The sequence below is a fragment of the Ornithorhynchus anatinus genome, chromosome 15 (genome assembly GCF_004115215.2).
Source record: "Ornithorhynchus anatinus isolate Pmale09 chromosome 15, mOrnAna1.pri.v4, whole genome shotgun sequence".
NCBI classification, from domain to species: Eukaryota; Metazoa; Chordata; class Mammalia; order Monotremata; family Ornithorhynchidae; genus Ornithorhynchus; species Ornithorhynchus anatinus.
In genome coordinates this window covers 5,086,997-5,110,271 of record NC_041742.1, presented here as the reverse complement: position 1 = coordinate 5,110,271, position 23,275 = coordinate 5,086,997, and the positions used below count along the sequence as shown (strand labels likewise).

The 23,275-nt window shown below is 47.5% G+C and overlaps 1 protein-coding gene across 1 annotated transcript in view; it reads left to right on the top strand.

Moving 5' to 3' along the window:
• RGS9 (regulator of G protein signaling 9) overlaps positions 1-4,874 on the top strand; it is a 51,426-nt gene extending 46,552 nt beyond the window's left edge. Inside the window, exons 18-19 of the mRNA XM_029080081.2 lie at positions 3,269-3,747; positions 4,670-4,874. Of these exons, the coding sequence (XP_028935914.1) occupies positions 3,269-3,747; positions 4,670-4,850 (660 nt within the window). The 3' untranslated portion in view covers positions 4,851-4,874. The remainder of the gene's footprint in view (positions 1-3,268; positions 3,748-4,669) is intronic.
• The last annotated feature ends 18,401 nt before the right edge of the window (positions 4,875-23,275 follow it).

The window sequence follows — 23,275 nt, the reverse complement described above, 5'->3', positions numbered from 1 at the left end:
TCTCTTCTGTTTAGTTATGGAATTCTTAACATGTCTATATTTGAAAGACATCTATTTAGAGGGGATATAGTGTTGCCGTTGCCTAGTATAAAGAGCACAGGCCTGGGAGTCAGAAGACCCAGTTTCTAATCCTGGCTCTGACTGCTGCTGTGCAACCTTAGGCAAGTCACTTTGCTTTTCTGGGCCTCAGATGTGTTAGATGTGAACAATAACCATAAACTGGATAAATCAATAACCTTAGTGGGTCAGGAGGGAGGGGAAGTTGAAGGGGGATTACTCCCTGGAGGAGGGGGCTTTCTAAGAATACTCTAAAAGAGAAACTCATCAACTTGGTAGGAAAGTGTGACACAAAGTTTAGATGTTCCACAAATGAAAAAACCCAGAACCTACGGCTTTTTTGGGGGGTGGCGGGGGAGGGCGGTGTTTAAGGAAGTCAATTGGTTTCCCTTCCTCTTTGAGCTCCCCACATTATCCCTGTTACGTTTCAAGAGGACCACCCTCTCCTTCAACTTGACTCACCCTGTAACACACCCTTGCAAATATTCACTTACCTAGAGCCAGTCAAGGGAATTAGTCCAGAATATTTCTGTTCTGCACACTCTCTGGGACCCTTCTGGAGTCAGGCAGCTTGGTAAATGTTACTGTAATGGTTGATGGTGAGGAGCATTTCTTATTCCAACTGGGAAGCACTAGACCTGGATTCCTGGAGCAGCATCAACTGAAGTGGGAGAAGGCGATGTTCGCCGGGCTGTCTAAGCTTCAGCTCCGCAGGCTGGACCCAGGCCTGGAGTTCCAGCCCCCAGTTTTCTGGCCTTCTCCCCCAGGGAAACCCCAATCCAGCATCTCCAGCTTTGCCTTCCAACTGAAGAAGGTTCCTCATCTGTCATCTCGCTCCATGCTCCGGGCCATTGGCTTCGCATCCCCTGCTGCTTTTGTCTGTTAATAAAGATCCACTGTAGCATCACTGCTTCCATCGTGTCACATTTCCTGGGCTTTGCTGTGTCCATCGCGTCACACATTTCCTGGCCTTGTGCTTGTGTCACTGCTTCGCCGCTTTGTGGGGTTGAAGGAAAGATTTGGAGTGCGGTGGGAGGGGAAAGAGGGATCTAGGAGGCTGAAACTTCTGCCCAATTTCTTTCAGTCCTTTCTAAGAGCCTCATAGCTCCCTGGTTAGGAGAATAGTGATCCCTCTCTCGTAGAATGGGCAGCTTGGCCATGTTGGGCAGAAATGGTTGGGTTTCACGTGCCAACAGATCACAGTTCTGGACCCTCCTGGAACAAACAGCAATACTTTCTCAGCACAGTCATGAGTGCGATGATCCTGGGGCTTGGGGAGCATTGAGTCCAAGGACGGTGAATGTGGGGCCTTGTCGGACGATGGGCGTCAATCCTCAGTGTCCATAGGAGGGCTGTCCACAGATTCGGTTATTTATAAAAATCCAGCTTGATGAGGGTGGGGCCCAAGGCCTGGATCGATTCTGTCTCCTTTCAGCGTTGATACCTTTACCTGGCAGTCTCATTTCAGGGAATTTACACCATCCAAAAACTCTCGACTTGACGTTCTCCTGTGCATGGTACTCTGTTTGGGGCACTGGAGTGCTCTCTTTAGAACACTGCTTTGGAAGTCTGGAGTGCTTTCTTTGGAGAACTTTGGAGTTTTCAGTTCTCTTTGGAAAATAGCTCCCAGCTGTTACCTGCCCCGATTCCTGTGCCACAGGAACCCTTCCAATGGGCAGGTAATACTGAGCCCGATGTGGACAGAGATTGTCACTATTTATTGCTGAATTGTACTTCCCAAGTGCTTAGTACAGTGCTCTGCACATAGTAAGCACTCAATAAATATGATTGAATAAATGAATCCAGGGAATTTCATCTAGGGAATAACATCCAGAAAATGCCATCCATCAATCAATCAATGGTATTTATTGGGCACTTACTGTGTGCAGAGCACTATATGAAGCACTTGGGAGAGTACAATACAACAGAGTTGTCAGATATGTTCCCTGCTCACAGCGAGCCCTACAGTCTAGGGGGGAATGCCAGCCAGGGAGTTCCATCCATAGAATGCCAGGGAGTGGGAACAAACAACAGATCCAGATTTGGCTTCTGTCTTCCTTACAGTTCAGGTTTAGTCACTTGACCTCCCGGAGGTTGGGTAGGGACGGTGGAATCATGCTAACTCACAAAAACTTTCATTAAGTGCTTGGAGATCCTGGTGCTATCATGTTCCTGGGAGTAAACTGAACCTCCTCTCGTCAATGCCACCATCTCCTACCCTGAGAGCCCAGCAGAAAGCTCCCTGTCAATCACTCAATAGTATCTGTTGAGTGCTATGTGCGGAGCACTGTACTAAGCACTTGGGAGAGAACAATACACTTAGTAGACATAATTCCTGCCCACAAGGCACTTACAATCTAGTGGAACGTACAATCTCACTCCCAGTGCTGAGATCCTGGCTACCACTGCTGCCGACGACAGCACTTTCTCTGGCCAAAGTGAGGGTCGGGGGAAAAACTGCTGCAAAAGCCTCTGGGATTTGTCCCTGTACCAAGTGGGGCATGGGTGGCTTGAAAAGACACCGAAGCCCTTTATGGACCAGAAAGGGCCAGGGAACGTACAAATGTGATATCGGATGCGCATTGGAACAAAATGACAGCACAATTAGAGTTCCTCGAGGGAGATCTGCAGGACCCATACAGGACTCCAGCCCCCGCCATCACTCCAGACTCACTACACACACCTGGCCTCTCCCACCGGTGGACACTGGGGTCACCTCCAAGCCGTGGGACGCAGCCACAGGAGCAGAGGGAAACGGCAGACCAAGAGGCATTTGGAGTCATATCCATATGGGGGTGGGGGAACTGGACCGCCCAATCTGAAACTGGCCGGCCGGTCACCCTGGCTCAGCTAGGGCAGAGAAGCAATGTGGTGGAGTGGATAAAGCACGGGAGATAGAAGGTCATGGGTTTGAATCCCAGGCTTTACCGCTTGTTGCTGTGTGACCTTGGGCAAGTTACTTCATTTCTCTGGGCCTCAGTCCCTGTCCCACATGGGGCTCATAGTCTCAATCACCATTTTACAAAGGAGGTAACTATGTCCAAACGGATATGCTCGTATCCACTCCAGCACTCGGTACAATGCCTGGCACATAGTAAGCGCTTAACAAGTATCTCAATTAATACCAAAATTATAAGAGCGGCAGGAGGGGGTCCTGGCCCTGCAAGGCTGCAAAACCTGCTCTAAAGCTTTCTCCTTTCCTCCTCCACAGCTCTGCCAGTTCACGCTTCCCATCCCAAACCTGGCGACGGTCTACTCGGGAACCCGTGGTCCTTTATCTCCCAGGAGCCCCTCCATCTCTCCCCAGGCCAGCGGGCACATGGCTCCGCCGGGCAGCTCCGCCTGCCCCTCTCCCATCAGCGTGGCGCTGGTCAGCACCCCGGGCCCGCGGAGGAAGCGGGGAGGAAGCGGTTCTGGTTCTGATCTGGGCACCTCATCCAGTGAGGGCCCCGAGATCTGTGCTGATACCCCGTCTGGCTCCCACACGTCCTCATCCCAGGCCCCAGGACCGCCTCCGCCGCTCAAGGCCCGGATGGCCCTGTCCTTCGGCAGGCTCCTGAAGCGGGGCTGTCTGAACGCACCCATCTTTGCCCCCCTCTCACCCACGTGCCCAGCGACGCCCCCCAGAAAGTCCCAGCCCCTGGGGGGCAGAGACCAGCGGCTGCAGCAGAAATCACCCAAGGGGATGAAGTAAGCACCACCTTTGCTCTCTGAGAACTTGGGTTGGGGGTGGAGTGGGGCGGCGGGGCTGACGTGGTACCACTGCATTCCGAGAACCCTGGGAAGGGGTCACAGGATGGAGGGACTTGCTTTCCTCAGTGTCTTCCCAGCTCCCGCCTCTGTCTATACAAACTGCCCCAAAAGCCAACTCTCTTGTGCGGTAGCAAGGGAGTGTGCTGTCGTGGAAAGAGCACGGGGCTGGGAATCAGTCAGTCAATCCTATTTATTGAGTACTTACTGTGTGCAGAGCACTGCACTAAGCACTTGGGAGAGTACAATAGAAAAATAAACAGATACATTCCCTGCCCACAGCGAGCTTACGGTCTAGAGGACGAGCTTAGGAGACCTAGGTTCCAGACCTGCTGGGTGATTTGGGGTGGTTCACTTCACCTCTCTATGCCTCAGTTTTCGCGGCTGCAAAACAGGGGTAACACCTGCCTTTCTCTAACTCAAGGGGTTGTTGAGAGGACAAAAATGAACAAAATAATACGCAAGCACTTTGGGAGTAAAAACACTACATAAAATTGGAAGAATTATGAAATCAGGAGTGGGAGTAGATTGAGGAGGAAGGGTGGGGGAGAAATTAGAGGAACTAGGGCCAGAGAGATCATTTAAAAGGGATCAGAGGAGAAATCGCATATCTTTTAAGGTCCAGAACTAGGCAGCTACTCTGTACCTGTTACCCCTCTTGGGCATCCAGTTGCTGCCCTCCTTCCGGCTTCTCTGTTGGCTTCAGGGTGGGCAAGATGCCTCCACTGGGCTGGAAACACAATTCTCAGTCTATCACGTCTCCTTCCAGCCCAAGTTCTTCCTGGAATTCCTCAGGGCTGGGGGTGGGGCAGGTGGATGCGACTAAGCTGAAGAATTGAGTTCCCCTCTTGCTGGCCCTTAGTTTCTTCCAGATCAAAGTGGACGTGCCCCTGAGGAGCAGAATCTACCCAATAGACTCCGAGGAGGAAGAGGAGGCAATGACCGAAGAAGCAGGCCAGGCATCAGAGAAGGAAGTCATCTGTCCATGGGAGAACCCAATACAGAGGAAAGTCGGGGGAAGCGGGGGAAGCTGCATGGCCTAGTGGAAAGAGCACGGGCCTGGGAGTCAGAGGACCTGGGTTCTAAACCACCCCCCTCTGCCAATTGCTTCCTGTACAACCTTGGGCAAGTCACTGCTCTGTATCTCAGTTTCTGCCACTGTTAAATGGGGATTCAATCCTACTTCCTCTTACTTAGATTGTGAGCCCCATGTGGGACAGGGACTGTGTCCCAGCTCTTAGAAAAGTGCTCCACACATAGTAAGTGCTTAACAAATATCGTTAAAAAAAAAATCTAACAGAACCCAGCTCTTCTGTCACAACCAGAGGGAGTCACCACTGCAGTCATGGTCTTGGCAAGTTGTCCTTCACAGGGGGGGCTACTTGCTTTGGGGTTCAGGAAGCCTGCAGAATATCGCCTCCCCAGGCACTCCTACCCCAGGAAGAAGCAGGGAAGCATTATGATTTGGTGGAAAGACCCCGGGCCTAAGAGTCAGAGGTTCTGGGTTCTAATCCCAGCTCCACCACCCATCTGCTGTGTGACCTTGGACTAGTCACTTCACTTCTTGGGGGCCCCACTTCCCTCATCTGCAAAATAGGGATTCAATACCTGCTCTCCCTCCCACTTAGACTGTGAGCCTCATGGGGAACCAGATCATCTTGTATCTTTCCCAGCATCAATTACAGTGTTTGACACACAGTAAGCACTTAAATACCATAATTATGACGCCCTCTGGTTCCAGATTTAACTTCTCTGTGCCTCAGTTACCTCATCTGTAAAATGGGGATTAAGAGTGTGAGCCTCGTGTGGGGCAGGGCCTGTTACCAACCCGATTAACTTGTATCTACCCTGGAACTTAAAAGCAGTGCTTAAATAGTACTTAATGAGCACCATAATTATTATTATTATTACTATAACAGAGATGGTAGATGGAATGACCTTACCCTGAGCCTGGCAGGATCAAAGGGTGGTCCCAGACCCGTCTGGCCAATCCATTGGCCTCCAGAACAGGGAAGACCACAGGAATCAAGTTCCAGTCCCTCGGGCACCTTAACTGTCCCTTCTTCCAGAGAGGTGGCCTTTGGGACAAAGGGCCTTCAGAGAGCAGAGAAATGAAAGGATTTTGGTAGAGAAAAGTCATCTTTCAAGTAGCTCAGCAAGTCCTGATAGGAGAAGGTCTTCAAATGATTCTTGAACCACTAATTAATTTCAGCAGCACCAGGGATCCTCTCTGCAGGCACCTCCTATCACCAAATTTGTTTGTTCATTCATTCCTTCAATCAATCACATTTACTTAGCACTCACTGTGTGCAGAGCACGGTACTAAGTGCCTGGAAGGGTACGAGATAACAATATAAGGGACACATTCTCATAAATAAATTACAGATGGGCACATAAGTGCCGTGGAGCTGGTAGGGCGATGAGTAAAGGGAACAAATCAGGGTGACAGCAGAAGGGAGTGGGAGGAGAGGGTAGGAGGGCTTAGTCAGAGAAGACCTCTTGGAGGAGATGTGCCTTCAGTAAGGCATATTTATTGAGCACTCACTGTGTGCAGAGCACTGCACTAAATGCTTGGGAGAGTACAGTAACAGTAGAGTTGGTAGACAGGTTCCCTGCCCAAAACACGCTTACAATCTAGAGATGGAGACAGACATTTGTATAACTAAATAAATTACAGATATATATGTAAGAGCTGTTGGGCCGGGAGGAGAGTGACTAAGGGCAGCAAATCGTAGTGATGCAAAAGGGAGTGGAAAAGAGGAAAGAAGGGCTTAGTCAGGGAAGACCTCTTGGAGGCGATGTGCCTTCAATAAGGCTTTGAAGGTTGGCAGAGTCATTGTCTGACCGATATGAGATGATCAATCATATTTATTGAGCGCTTGCTGTATCCAGAGCACTGTACTGCATGCTTGAGGGAGTACAATATAACAATAAGCACATTCCCAGTCCTCAATGAGCATAAGGTGTATTGTACTCTCCCAAGCGCTTAGTATAGTGTTCTGTACATAACACTCAATAAATACAATTGATTAATTGATAGTAAGCACTTAAACGTCTGATCTGATTACCTTGTATCTCCCCCAATGCTTAGTACAGTACTTCTTTCATTCTTTCAATGGTATTGAGTGTTTGCTCTGTGCAGAGCCCTTATAAGAGTGCAGTATAACACTAAATGGACACATTCCCTGCCCACAACAAACTGACAGTCCAGGGTACCTAGGACATAGCGCTTAACAAATACCATTCATTTGATCGTATTTATCGAGTCTTATCGTGTGCAGAGCATCACACCAAATGATTGGGAGAGTACAATACAATAATGAACAGACCATTCCCTGCCCACAGAGACCTTGATTGTTAGTAAGTCCTCAATAAATACCATCGATTGATTGATAGTAAGCGTTCAATAAACACCATTGGTTGATGGACAATAAACGCTCGATAAATAGCACTGACTGATAATTCCGGGGAGCCACCAACTCCAACCTCTGTCTCCAAGAGGGGGCAGCGGAGGCCTGCACATCTTGCCTGGGAGCGATCTGCCGGAATTTTCCCAGGGGAAAGGGGGTGGGGGGCGGCTTTTTTTTTTTTTCCAGGGAAAGAAAAGACTCTGAGGCATTTCATTTTTTTCTTTGGAAAGCAGTGGGGCAGCAGCAGCGGGAGGCCCTGAGCCCCCAGACAATGCGCTCTCTGGCTCTGTCTAGGGCTGCCAGAGTTGGCTAAGGTGCGGATTGTTGCTTGGTGCCCGCTCGACTGCCCGCAGTGCCAGCCGGCTGGAGCAGGCACCGAGGTGGGTCTTTGCGATGGGAGGCCAGGGTCCAACCTTCCCTCAGCCACTGGGGGGACATGAGGCGTGGGGGAGAGCCCTGGAGGCCCGAGAGGGGTGCAAACTCACAGAAAAGCCATCCTAGACTGCTTTTTCCAATAGACACTGGGCCCAGGGGCTTGCAGCGTGTGTGCACAAGGATGTGTGCAAGAGCTGGGGGGATTTCCCTGCAGGAGGGAGACCACGTGTGTGTGTTGGCATAGGAGCTGCTTGTGAGTTGGGAATGTGGGAACGTGGACACCATCAACTAGTGCCTGTTGCCGGGGTAACCGAGCAGACCTCGCCTGTAGAAGGAGGGCGGGATATTGGATGGAATAAGCGCCTGCTCAGCTTTCTGTTGGCTTTCTCCTTTTTTCCAGCAGCCAAGATGCAAGCTTGGTTTTCCCCTACTCTCCCCCACCTTCAAAGCCTTATTGAAGGCACACCTTCTCCAAGAGGCCTTCCCTAAGTCCTCCTTTCCTCTTCTCCCACTCCCTTCTGTCTTGCCCTGACTTTATTCGTCCCCTCCCAGCCCCATGCCACTTATGAACATATCTATAATTTATTTATTTATATTAATGTCTGTCTCGCCCTCTAAACTGTGAGCTCATTATGGGCAGGGAATGTCACTCTTTATTATGTTGTATTTTCCCAAGCACTTAGTACAGTGTTCTGCACACAGTAAGCCCTCAATAAATACAATTGAATTGAATGAATATTTGTTAAGCACTTACCGTCAGGTACTGTTGTAAGCACTGGAGTTGATACAAGTTAATCAGGCCAGATGCAGTCCCTGTCCTAAGCAGGAGAGTCAACAGATACGGAATTCCCATTTTTGCAGTTGAGAAAACCGAAGCTCAGATTAGTTAAGTGACTTGCCATCATCCAGCAGGCAAATGGTGGCAATGGGATTAGAACCTAAGTCCACTGGCTCCCAGGCCCGTGCTTTTTCCATAGGTTCACACTGCTTTCCAGAGCATTGGGTGTGTAGGCAGTGAACTTCCTGTGGGCAGGGATCATGTCTACCAACTCTGTTCTACTGTTCCACCGCTCCCACTCCAAGCACTTGGTACACTGCTCTGCAAAAAGTAAAAAGTAAACACTGGGAATATACAGATATTGTCTCAGGTACTGTGCACAGGTATGCATGTGTGCAGGTGTGTATGCATGCATGTGTATGCATGTGTGTGCAGGGGTGGAGTGGCTTCTAGAACCCTCAAATAATTAATTCGGAGCCCCTGATTTCAACGTAGTGGATAGAAAATGAGCCTGGGAGTCAGCTCCACCACTTGTCTGCTATGTGACCTTGGGCAAGTTGCTTCACCTCTCTGTGCTCCAGTTACCTCAACAGCAAAATGAGGATTGAGACTATAAACTCAATGTGAGACAGGGACTGTCCAACCTGATTTGCTTGAATCCACCCCAGTGATTAGTACAGTGCCGGGCACATAGTGAGCACTTAAATACCACAATTATAATTATCATTATGATCATATGAATATATCATTATGGCCCCACTTTCTGAACACAAAGCAGTTTTATGCTCCAGCTCTAGTAAAATCCTTGGGTCGCCACGGGGAAGAGAGGAATCCAAGGATGGTCTGCCAGGAGGTGAGACCCAGGTGAAAAAGGGGCACTGGGGAACGATCGCAGACAAATGAGGATGCAACTTGCATCCACCCAGCTGCAAAAAAAATTCCACATCATCTCACAGGGAGCAGGACGTGGGGCAGGATTTTCAACTAAATCCTGGGAGCTGCTGACCCAAGGAATACCATCTCTATTCCTGTTTTTGTAGTTACATCCTCAGTCAGAAACAGGGCCACAAACTGTAGCTGTCAGAGGGAGCTGCTACCCTCTCCTGGAAAGTTTGGCTTCCTGCATCCTTCTTCCAGGTTTTTCTCCCCCTCCAGATTTGAGCTCTTCCCAAAGCTGACTTTGGTGCATTAGGCAGTAGAGAAGCAGCGTGGCCTAATGGACAGAGCATGGGCCTAGGAGTCGGAGGGCCTGGGTTCAAATCCCATCTCCTCCACTTGTCTGCTGAGTGACCTTGGACAAGTCACTTCCCTTTCCTTGGCCTCTGTTTCCTCATCTGCAAAATTATCCAGACGGTGAGGCTAAAGTGGAATAGGGATGTGTACAGTGTGTTCAACCCGGTGGATACTATGTCCACCCTAGTGCTTAGTACAGTACCTGGCATATAGTAAGTGCTTAAGAAATACTATAAAAAAACAAGACAATGACTACATGAGAAGCAGCTTGGCCTAATGGAAAGTGCACAGGGCTGGGAGTCAAAAGACCTGAGTTCTAATACCAGCTCTGCTACATATCTGCTGTGAGACCTTGGGCAAACCACTTAAATTCTATGGGCATCAGTTCCCTCATCTACCAAACGGGGATACAAAATACCTCTTCTCCCTCCTTAGACTGTGAGTCCCATGTGGGACCTGATTATCTTGTGTCTACTCCAGAGCTTAGTACAGTGCTTAGCAAAATTATTATTATTGTTGTTGCTAAAATCAATCCATCCATCAAGATGAGCAATTGCATCATACACCATCATCATCATCACAACTTCCCCAAGAGTGGAAGCTTCTTTAGGTTGGGAGCATGTCCCTTTTTTAGAAAAATGGCACTTGTTAAGTGCTTCCTATGTGCCAGACTCTGTTCTAAATGCTGGAGTATATATAAGATAATCAGGTTGGACACAATCCCTGTCCCACATGGGGCTCACAATCTTAATCCTCATTTTACAGGTGAGGGAAATTTGGCAGAGAGGTGAAGTGACTTGCCCAAGGTCACGCAGTGGACAACTGGCAGAACCAGCATTAGAACCCAATCCTTCTGACCTCCAGACCCATGATCTAACCACTAGAACATGGTGCTTCTCTAAGGTTCTTCTTTGCTTGATATTTCCCAAGAGCTTACTAGACTGCAATGCACCCACTGACTGCTCAATAAATGTTGCAGCTGCTATTACTATTTCTACTTCTACTAGCTCTGTTCCTTCCTACCCTTCCTCATCCACTAGACAGTAAGCTCATTGTAGGAAGGGAATGTGTTCATCATACTGTTGTGTTGTACTATCCCAAGCTATTAGAGTGCCCTGCACACAGTAAGTGCTCAATAAATACCACTGATTGAGTGGCCGTTGGGTCAGCTCCTCTCTCTTCTCCCCACATGTTGACAAGCAGAGGGGATTATCTAGTCGATTCCTTGGCCCAGAAACCCCCCTTTTTCATCAGCTAGAATCCAAAGAAATCTTTAGAAATCACGTCACTAGCCACTGGTGATCATTTTGGCTGTGAGGACAATTCTGAAGGCAATTCTTTCCCTTCTCCCATTGAATTCCCTGCATCATCCAAAGGAATCTACTTGAGTCAAGGCTGAGGTTGGGGGGAGAGAGAGGGATGAGAGGGAGTGCAAGGGATGGAGGGGAGAGAGTGAGTGCTGAGGTGGTGGAGCGAGGAATGTGGGGGACAAGGAGGGATGGGGAGAGTGACTGATGGTGGGGAGGAAGTGAGGGATGGAGGGAAAAGAAAGGGGGGATGGAAGGGGAGCGTGAGGGACGGAGAAGAGAATGAGAGATGGAGGGGAGAGAGCAAGGGAAGGTTAGCACACATAGAGAGATTTATTCCAAGAGGACTGCACCTCCTGCCCAAGAAAAACACCCAAGTGAGGGAAAAGTTGAAGAACTTGGAGGTGAATTATTGATGTAGCACCATGCCAAAGGTAATTTCAGCCAGACCCTCTATCTCACCAAGACAGTTAGCAATTGATTGAGATCAAAGGACCAGAAACCCCTGCTGCTGCTGGGCCGAAAGGTAAAATTTTCAGCACCCCCTCCTCCGCTCTCATATCATCTTTATGTAGTTAATAAACTGCACACTTCAGTCAAACTAGATCATTACAGAAGACTTAGGAGCTAATCATTTAAAAGCAAAGAATCGCCTCTGTTCTTCGCTTTGAACCAAACAACATTCTGTTGAACGAGAAAAGACAAAGCACAATCCCAGTCACCTCTGTGGTTTGTGCAGAAGGTTTCCCAGTGTGTAATTCAGTCATCAAGACAAAAATACGATTAAAGATCCTGCCTTATCAAGCCAAAGGCACTACCTGGTGAGCTTTTGGGTTTCTAGTTTTGTTTCTTGTTTGTTGTTTTTTTTTTGCTTTTGCTATTGTGGAAGCAACAGGTGGTTTGCTTAAAGATGCCTTTCCTTGTTAAATTAATATTAATAATAATGGTTTTTATTAAGTGCTTTCTATGTGCCAAGCACTGTACTAAGCAAAGATAATCGAAGCAGCATGACCTAGTGGATAGAGCATAGTCCTGGGAGTCAGAAGGACCTGGGGTCTAATCCCGGGTCTGCCATATGTCTGCTGTGTGAAGTCATTTAACTTCTTTGGGACACAGTTACCTCATCTGTAAAATGGGGATTAAGACGTGAGTCCCATGTGGGACAAGGACTGTATCCAACCTGATTAGCTTGTATCTATCCCAGTGCTTAGAACAGTGCCTGCCACCATATTAAGTGCTTAACAAATATCATTATTATTATTATAATTATGTCCCACACGGGAAATCACAGTCCAATAGGAGGGAGAACGGGTATTGAGTCCTCATTTTCCAGGCACAGGCACAGGCACATTTTCCAAGGCACAGAGAAGTCATGACTTGCCCAAGGTGACATAACAGACAAGTGACAGAGTCAGAATTAGAACCCAGGTTACCTGCTGTCACCCGTCACCTGTTTCAGGTTCTTTCGGAATTGGTGCAGCTAGAGAGAGAGAGGCCGGGGATGGAAAAGATGAGTTTTGTATAGAATTTATTCCGCAGGGCTAATTGAATTAATTATTTAGACGTGACAATTGGCCTTCCCTTTTGGGAGAAATATGGTGTTAAAGCTTCCCCTTTTGGAGGAATATGGTGTTAGAGCTTCCCTAACAGGAGAAGTACACTGGTAGGTTACTCGCGTGTGGGCTGGCACCAGGGTCCGCCCAGGCAGAGCTCGCTTATGGTTTACTCTCAACGTGGTGAGGCGGCTAGTTCCCACCATGTGCGCACCCACTCAGGAGGAACCCACTTAGGCATTAAACCCACTTGCACGTTAAAACCCACTTATGCGTTAGACCCACTTGTACATTAAAACCCACTTATGTGTTAAATTCACGTATGCGCTACTTGCAGTGAGGTGGCTAGCTCTCACCATGTATGCATCTACTTGGGAGGAATCCACTTAAACCTTCAATCTACTTATGCGCATCAATCTACTTTGAACCCACTTATGCCTTAAACTTACTTATGCATTTCACTCACATATGCGTTAAACTCACTTGTGCGTTACACTCGCTTATACGCTACCCACTTATGCACTAAACTCACATGTGCATTATACTCACTTATACATTATCCACTTATGCACTAAACTCACATATGCATTACACTTACTTATATGTTACCCACTTATGCATTAAACCCAGTTATGCGTTACACTCACCCGTCCCACGACTCCTGTCTCTGTGTGTTTGTCCTAGTGGCAGAATGGGCGTCTGGCGCTCTGGGCAGGGAAAGACACATAGGTGGCTGTTGCTACCGCTGTGATCCTCCAAGAGAGCAGAGCACCAGAGGCAACAAGTATTTATTACCTGGGGTTTGAGTGGTCCTAACTTCCATCCTGTTCAATCTCCGCCCCTTCCATACCTTATTGGGTGGGCACGGAGGTGAGGGGCATCCATTAAGTACAATGCACTGTACTAAGCCCTTGGGAAGGTACGACAAATGCATGAGACAAGCTCCCTGCCCGCAAGGAGTTTCCACCTTAGTGACCAGCGAGACAAACCAATATTTATAAGTCATCAACATGAGTAGATGACTATGCAATTGGTTGGGAAGCAGCATGGCGTATTGGATAGAGCATGGGCCTGGGAGTCAGAGGTTGTGAGTTCTAATTTTGGATCTACCACTTACCTGCTGTGTGACCTTGGGCAAGTCACTTGACTTTTCTGTGCCTCAGTTTCCTCCTCTGTAAAATGGGGACTAAGACTGAGTCCCATGTGGGACAGGTACTGTGCCCAGCGAGATTTGCTTGTATCCATCCCAGTGCTTAGTACAGTGCCTGGCACACAGTAAGCACCTAACAGATATCAGAATTATTTTTTATTATTATGCCTCTATAAAGAAGTGCTGAGGATAGGCATAAATAAATCCACAAGACTTCACTTTTCCCTGGTGTCATAAGTTCTCCTTATTCCTAGCTTGTTCATCTCATGGTCCCCATTAGAGATGGGGATGTAAAAAGCAGAAAGTAATGGCTTATTGCCTTTTGAAATGCCATCTTTATTCAAAACCACTTAAATATATACAGCTTTCAAAGTCTTCTTTTTCCACCAAGGGAGAACCAATTCGGATCCATAGCCCCTTACTTCTGTAGAAGTTCTTATTGATTTCCTATGTCAGAAAGCACAGATGGGAGAAGAACAGATTGGTCATTTGCTCTGGGTAACAAGTGAGTTTCTTTAACTTCTTGTTCCAATTATTCTTTCAATTACTTTATGAAGGAAAACTTTAGGAATACTTTAGGAAGGAAGCAGCATGGCCTAGTAGATAAAACCTGGGGCTGAGAGCCAGAGGACCTGGGTTCTAATCCCAGCTTCACCACTTTCCTGCTGTGTGAGCTTCGGCAAGTCATTTTACTTCTCCATGCCTTAGTTTCCATGACTGAAAAATGGGGATTCAATCCACGTTCTCTCTTCTACTTAGACTCTGAGCCTGATGAGGGAGAAGGACTGTATCTGACCTAATTGACTTATTTACTCCACTGCTAAGAACAGCGCCTGACACATAGTAAGAACTTAAGATGCCACTAAAAAAAAGAAAAACATAAAACTTGAACAAGAAAGGCCCACCAGTGAAGATGGTGTCATTTGCTGGTCGGTGTATATGACTTCCACCCCACTTTTCCTTCCCTTACCCCAATAGAAAGTGTCAATGGAGAATTCTCAAGCCAGATGGGATACAGGAAAGACAGACTGTCAGATGTCAAACTCTTCTTTTATGGTATTTGTTAAGCACTTACTATGTGTAGACAAAATCACTATCCTCATCTCACAAGCCTGGAGCCTTAGCATTATCCTCTCCTCATCTCTCCATTCAACCTACATCTAAAATCTTTCCCCAAATTCTGTCGATTCAACTTACATAACATCGCTAAAATCTTCCCTTTTCTCTCCAAACTACTAAATCAATCCAAGCATTTCTCTTATCCCACCCTGACTACTGTGTCAGCCTCCTTGCTGACCTCCCTGTCTCCAGTGTCTCCCTGACTCCAGTCCATATTTCACTCTACTGCCTAGAACATTTTTCTACAAAAACATTCAGTCCATGTTTCCCCACTCCTCAAGAACCACCAGAGGTTGGCCATCCACCTCCTCATCAAACAGAAAACTCTATACCATCGGCTTTAAAACTCCCCATCACCTTTCCTGCTCCTACCTTACCTCCTCTATCTACCAGAGCCCAGTCTGCACACTTTGCTCCTCTAGTGCCAGCTCGCTCACTGTGCCCTAAGTTTGCCTTTCTCACATTCTCCTTCTGCCTTGGAATTCCCTCCTCCTCCACATGCTCCTGACAACTATTCGCCACACCTTCAAAGTCTTACCAAGGTCATACCTTCTCCAATTAAGCCCTCTTCTCTCCAATTCCCTCTCCTTTTTGCATCATCTCTGTACTTGGATCTGTACACTTGTTTCTCACTCCACCAGCAGCCCCACAGCACTTATGTCCCTGTCTGTAATTTATTCATTTATATTAATGTCTGTCTCTTCCTTTTTGTAAGCTCTCTGTGGGCAGGGAGCGTGTCTACCAACTCTGTTCTCACCCGAGAGCTTAATACCATATTCTGCACACAGTGAGCATCCAATAATAGACTCAAAGTCCAAGCGGGAGGGAGAACAGGTATGGAATCCCATACTGAGTTGAGGAAACTGAGGTAAGCTCATCCTCTAGACTCTAAGCTCACTATGGGCAGGGAATGTGTCTTATGTTGTTATAGTGTACTCTCCCAAGCATTTAGTACAGTGCTCTGAACACACTAAGTGTTCAATAAATACAATTGATTGATCGATCCATCCAACACTTTCCTCTTCAAAGCTTGAGCAGAGATTTACATTTGGACCAAAAACTCACTTCCTGACTTCTCCTTGGCCAAGAGAAAATTGCAAGCATGTAATTGCGTTGCTCAGTACCAGGCATTACAAAGCCTAAACTCTCTTTTCTGAGCCATGCTCGAAATTCTGACTTGAAAGGGAAATGTTTCATTTTAGGCCAATTCTTCCCCCTCCCCCTCCCCTCTTCCTGGAACCAGAACAAAGCTATTCAAATCAGGAAGCAGAGGGAACTCCATAAGTACTGTCCGTGGGGACTGTGCCCCCGACTGGATTCAATTGAGTTTGATTGAAGTGCAACTTAATCCCATATCATTTGTCCAAAAGTCTTTTTACGTATAAAAATAATCCAGCATTTCCATTTCATATCACTACTGAGGCGCTTCCCCAATGGGGGCAGGGCACATTACCTCACCTGAATCAGATCTGTTGTGTGCCCTTCTCCAAGGAAGGTTGCCTGCCCTCCTGGGTAAGGAGGAGCAGGCTGGTGCAGTGGCTAGAGCACAGCCCTGGGAGTCAGAAGGTCATGGATTCTAATTCTGGCTCCGCCACATCTGCTGTGTGACCTCGGGCAAATCACTTCACTTCTCCGCACCTCAGTTACCTCTTCTGCAAAATGAGAATTGAGATTGTGAGCCCCATGTGGGACAGGGGCTGAGTCCAACCCGATTAACGCGTATCCACCTCAGCACTTAGTAAAATGCCTGGTGCAAAGAAAGCACTTAACAAATACCACAGTTATTATCACCTCACTCTGGCTTGCGGTTGAATCAAGGGGCACCAGATTGGAGTCCAGCCAAGAGATTTTCCAAGGGCGTCTCAGCTTCTCCTTATGCCAAAAGAGCCAGCCCTTGGGCATGTGGATATTACAAACACCCATGCAAATGTAACGTAAAAGCAGTGGTGGTGTTGGTGAGGGAGAAGGAGGCAGAGGAGGAGATGGTGTATTAAACTCCCACCGGATGCCATCCATTGCATAAGCACACCGTTAGCGCTCATTACATACCATCATTATTAGGGAAGACAGACATCATTCTCAAATAATGATGGCATTTGTTAAGCGCTTATTTTGTTTTCAACACTGTTCAAAGTGCTGAGGTAGAAACAAGCTAATCAGGTGGGACCCAGTCCCTGTCCCACATGGGGCTCACAGTCCTAATCCCCATTTTACAGATGAGGGAACTGAGGCACAGAGAAGTGAAGTGACTTGCCCAAGGTCCCACAGCAGACATATGACGGAGCCTGGATTAGAATACAGATCTTCTGACTCCTAGGCCTGTGCTCGATCCACTAAGCCATACTACTTCTCAAATAGGGGAGCAGCTGACCTAGTGGAAAGAGTACAGGGCCGGGACTTAGGCAATCTGGGTTCTAATCCTAGTTGTGCCCACTTGGTCAAGTCCTTAAAATCTCTGTACCCCAGTTTCCTCATCTGCAAAATGGAAATTAAGTACCTGTTCTCCCTCTCCCTTAGACCGAGAGCTCTACAAGGGACAGACTGCATCCAACCTGATGATTTTTTTATCCTACTTAGGGGTTAGTAAAATGCTTGGCACATAGCAAATGCTTAATACCATTATTGTTATCATTATAATTATTAGAAATAATAACAATGCTATTGAAAAGTGTGAATTTTCTGGAATAAATGAACTGTGAGAAAGTTTAGAGCAGAGTATAGCCTAGAATTTGAAGCAGAACTGGGGGACAGGGGGTCATGGTCATCACTGTAGTGAGAATTTACAACCCAGGCCTCCAGCCTGGAAAACCCTTACATATCTCTCTCAAACCAGGGATCCCCACAAGATGGTTCACACAGAGGGAAGGTGAGATTTTTTAAAAAAGCTGCCTGTTCTTCAGTCCTATCCAAACAGGAATAAGTGCTATTAGTAACATCAAAAGTTAAAGCAAAACTCCCTTTAAGAGGTCTGCCTGCTACTTGTGCACTGGGAAGATGAAACCACCTAAAATAATTTGCATTTAAAACTCCACATATGCACTGTTGTTGAGATGAGGTTTCTCTCTTTTGAGCTGGGTTCTGTGTGATCTCCCAAGTTTCAAAATTCTCCACAAAGTGTCATTGGATAATTCAACTGCAGTTCCTGCCTTCTAGACTGTTAGCCTGCTGTGGGCAGGGATTGTCTCTATTTGTTGCTGAATTGTACTGTCCAAGCGCTAAGTACAGTGGTCTGCACACAGTAGGCGCTCAATAAATATGATTGAATGAATGAATATGCTTTCAGATAAGTACTTCCTGAATGGCGAGTCAATAATAAGGAAATGGGACCTCTAGACATTAAAGCACTCATCACCTTGACCCCTCTTACCTTACTTCGCTGGTCTCCCACTTCAACCCAGCCCATATGCTTCACTCCTCTAATACCAACCTACTCCCTGCACCTCGATCTCACCGCCGACCTCTCATCCACATCCCATATCTGGCCTGGAATGCCCTCCCTCTTTATAGCTTATAATCACTCTCCCCACCTTCAAAGCCTGATTGAAGGCATGCCTCCTCCAAGAGGCATTCCCCAACTAAGCCCTCATTCTCTCTACTTTCTTCTGTGTCACCCTTGCACTTGGATTTGCATCCTTTATTTACCTCTCCCTCAGCCCCACAGCATTTATGTCCAGATCTGTGATTTATTCATTTATATTAATTTCTGTCTCTTCCTCTAGACAGTAAGCTTGCTATGGGCATGGAACATGTCACCAACTCTGTTATATCATACTCACCCAAGCACTTAGTACTGTGGTCTGTATACAGTAAGTGATCAATAAATATGATTGATTCATTAGGTCTACCTTTCTAGATCTTTTATTTTGAAAAGCCTCTGGTGAGAGGCTGGCATTTCCTTTTCCAATTTTAGGATTTGCTTCTATTAGAGGGAGACAATTCCAGAACAATAGAAGCTACTCCACTGAGGCAGGCCATGGCAAAGACCTTACCATCCTAGAAAAAAGGAGATGACTCAGGCTAGGGTTTCTTCTCTATCCCTACCCTGCAAAGCATAGGCCTAACCAAAATCCCACTGATTGGATTAGTTCCTGGAGGCGTTTCTTATTAGGGCCACAAAATCCCACTTTCCTCATTTATCACCTCTTTTGAAAGGAGGTGATAGGTAGAGACATGGGAGAGGTTGGGGGTGGAGGAGGTCCAGTGCCAATCTAACACAAATGGGGTGCAGTGGCCAGGCTAGTGGAAAGAGCATGGGCCTGGACGGCAAAGACCTGGGTTCGAATGTCCGTTCCACCACAGGCTTCCTTCACTTAACCCCTCCTGGCCTAGTTATAACAGTTACACTGTGTCCAACTCGATTTGCTTGTATCTATCCCAGCACTTAGAACAGTGCCTGGCACATAGTAAGCACTTAAATACCATAATTATTAGTAAGCACTCAAGTAGACACAAGATAATCAGGTAATAATAATGTTGGTATTTGTTAAGCCCTTACTATGTGCCGAGCACTGTTCTAAGCGCTGGGGTAGACACAAGGGAATTAGGTTGTCCCACGTGGGGCTCACAGTCTTCATCCCCATTTCACAGATGAGGGAACTGAGGCACCGAGAAGTTAAGTGACTTGCCCACAGTCACACAGCTGACAAATGGCCGAGCCGGGATTTGAACCCATGACCTCTAACTCCAAAGCCCCTGCTCTTTCCACTGAGCCACGCTGAGTCCCTATCCCACTTGAGGCTCACAGTCAACTAGGAGGGAGTAGGATTGAATCCCCATTCTATAGATGTGGAGACTCAGACAGCTCACACACACACACACACACACACACACACAAACAGCTCACACACATGTGGTGCTGAAAGGCTGGAAATGAGATGAAGCCACTCTCAGCCACAGACAGCCTATCCCACACAGATCTTGTTTCCTAATTCCCAGTTGCCTTTTCTCCGGCTTGGGCTCCTTCCTCCTGCCTCCACGTCCTCCTTCTCCTTTTTCTCCCTGCCCCTGACTGGGATCATCACGTGAAAGTCCACCATCAGAACTAATTGATGGCATTTATTGAGCACTTATTGTGTGCAGAGCACTGTATTATGCTCAGTTCAACAAGCCCCCCCTTGCCCCGCCTCAAGGGTTTCCTCTGGCCCTTTGCCCAGACACCAGACAGAATAACGACCAACTCCATGGAGGAGGATGTGGGGGGAATGGATGGTTTGAAGATGTCACCATGACACTTTTTTAAATACATATTCTGATATTATTGCTATATCCACCTTTAGCAGAATGCTTTACCTCCTGGCTACTTTATCATATTAAACACTGTAAAGTTGCAAAAACACAAAGTCAGACTGAGCCAGAAGCTGGGAAGTACAGCATGGTGTCACTTCACCCACCACACAGATACACACACACCCACACGCCTGCACTCCAAGTCTACCTGCACTAACCTGGGGATCATGTTTTGACAGAACATAATTTTGCTGGGGGAAGAGTGTTAACTAGGGCTCCAGTCATGTTATATAGGAACGGCTTGGCCTAGTGAAAAGAGCCTGAGTGTGAAAGTCAGGGGACCTGAGTTCTAATCTCAGCTCTGCCACTAGCCTGAGTGACCTCAGGCAAGTCACTTCACTTCTCAGGGCCTTGGTTTCCTCATCTGTAAAATGGAGGAGCAGTGGTTGGCACACAGTAAGTGCTTTGTAAATGCCATAATTACTGCTATCGTTCGTGATAAGCACTTTGTAAATACCATCATTATGATAGCAGCATGGCCTGGTGGAAAGAGCTCAAGCCTGAAAGTCAGAAAATATGGGTTCTAATCCCAGTTTCACCACGTGTCTGCTCTGTGACTTTGGGCAAATCACTTCACTTGTGCCTCAGTTTCCTCATCTGGGAAATGAGGATTTAATGTCTGTTCTCCCTCCTACTTAGACTGTGAGCCCCATGTGCGACAGGGCAGGCATCCAGCCTGATTATCTTGAATCTAGCCCTTAGTGTTTATTGCAGTGCTTATTAGCGCTTAACAAATGCCACAATCATAGCAGGACTAGAGGCCAGGGGGTAAAGGAAGGTCAAAGCTTCTCTTTGCCAAATTCCCCGAAGCACGTGCAGGGACAAAGTTGGGCCAACAGGGTGGGCCCCTGGGAGAGTCGCTCACGTTGGCAGCTGGACAGGCTGGTCACGGTATGAGCCATGCACTCCACTGTGATCCATGGGAAAAGCTTTCTGGGAAAGGCTCCCAGGAAAGGGTCTCGGCCTTAGGAATTCTTGGCCGGAGGCGTCTGGTGCGCTTGTTTCTTCCCTTCTTTTCTGGCTGAGGAGCATCTTTGGGAACTCTTTTTAATCTAAAATCTCCTGCTGGGTTCTAACAACCCACATTTCTTATTGCACAAGCAAAACCCGTTCATATTTGACATTCCTTGTTGTGGCTCCTCACCCGGGAGGAGCCGTGTGGTGGCTTTCTTGCGTGGCTTGACCTCATGAATTTAGGGTTACCTCGGGGGGGGAGTCTAAGTTCCCACTGGCCAATCCAGGGCGACACCAGGTCCATGCACACATAACCCTCTGAGCTTTCATCTGGAATACTGTCTCACCCTAGGGGATGCTACCACCCTTTTTGTGCTCAGATCTGGCTTTGACTCTTTGCCACACAGACTCCCCCTCAAGAATGCTACCTGCTTCCGAAGGTTCAGCTGTGTCTGCGTCTCTGGGACACTGGCTCATTCATTCATTCAATCGTATTTATTAAGCACTTGCTGCATGCAGAGTACTGTACTAAGCACTTGGGAAAATACAATGCCACTGCAGGCTTATATGTGACTTGAACTCTCTGAGATACTGTCTCCCGCTAGGAGACTACCTGCCTCTGCAGGCTCAAATGTGGCTTGGGCTCCTTGTCATTTCAGTCTCTGCAACCACCTCACAATCCGTGAAGCAGGGCCATGGAAGGCCAAGAAAAGAGATAGGGCCAGTCATGGCTGCTGTGCTGTGCTTGACTATGGTATACATTAGATAAAATAGTCCCTTCCTTAGCAGAGACAGTTATTATTAACAACAACAATAAATGGTCTCTGTCCAACCTGATTTGCTTGTATGCACCCCAATGCTCAGTACAGTGCCTGGCACAAAGTAATCACTTCACACATACAATTATTATTAACAACAACAATAATAACTACTACTGATTAAGTGCATAGATCAGCATAATAGCAGTTTAGATGGAGAGGAAAGGACACCTCTAATGGAGTCCTGCTCGACTTGTAACAGTATGTCATCCTTCATGACCAGCCCCTCCAGGAGGACCCTTAGCCCTCAGAGTCAAGATCCTCGGGATCCTTTTTCCAAGAGGGAATGGTTCAATCTGGAGCAGCGATCATTTCCCTCTCCCCTACCCCCATGACCCCACATGCCCCAGCAGCTTCTGTGGGGAGATTACTAGAGTGGGGGATCTCCCCCCTTTTCTTCCTCCCCTAGATCAATATTTGAATAGCTAAAGTAGGGCAATTAACCTAAATGGCTGGTTTCCTTTATCAGCAAATAGCTGGGTGCGGTGGATCCTAGCTTCAGTTTGAAGTTTGCAGGTACTGATTCAAAGGGAAGCCATGTGGTGAGGGGTTAGGGGTGAAGGATGAAATTTAGGGAATGGGGGTAAGGGGTGAAGTGTAGGGGATGGAGATGAGGGGTTTGGGGGTGAAGGGTCGGAGAGGGAGGATGAGGGGCATGGAATGAGCTGGAAACAAAATCCTTTCACTAGCCACCAGGATGTGACTTTTCTCCATCAGGCATTACACCTCAAATGCCCTTGGGGCCGCTCGTTATTTGGCGATTTGCACTGGAGCAAAATCGGCTTTTATTGTTTAGGTTCCAAAAGAATCTGCATCTTAGTTTCCTGGATGCTGTTAGCCTTCTACTTGGATCATCCTTGGATCATTCCCTGTTTTCCATTAAGGTGGAGTGGCTTTTCCTGCCCTCTTTGTTTCCAGGAAGCCAGGGGAGGTGCCCTGTGGCCAGTGGGATAACAGACTAGGCCCAGCTTTCCCATCCAAGGGGTCCTGCCCCTTCAAACTCTGGCCGAGCCATTCCCTGTCTGCTCTACTTCACTTAGCCAGGGAGTGACTCTGCCACACAGTCGCCCTGGGCATCATTGCTGGGACCAGGACACCTGGGTTCAGTGTAACCAGGTGGAGGGGTGAGGAAGACTGCAAGAAGGGGGGCAAGTGAAAGGGGGAGAGGGAAGAGGAAGAAGAGTAAAGTGGGAAGATGAAAGGGAGGAAAAGAAGAGATGGAAGAAGAAGAGGGAGAAGGGAGGAGGAGAAGCAGGGACGAGGAAGAAGAGATAGAGGAGGAGGAGTAAGAAAAAAAGAAAGGAAAGCAAGGAGGAGGACGAATGGGGGTGCAAGGAGAGGAGCAAGAGAGTAGAGGGAGGAGGAAGAGGAATGCAGGGGAAAGAGGAAAGGGAGATAGTGGGAGGAGGAAGGGGAAGAAAGTGGAAGCAGGATGGAGGAAGAAGAGGAAGGAAAGAAGAGGAAGAGGAGATGTGAAAAGGGGAG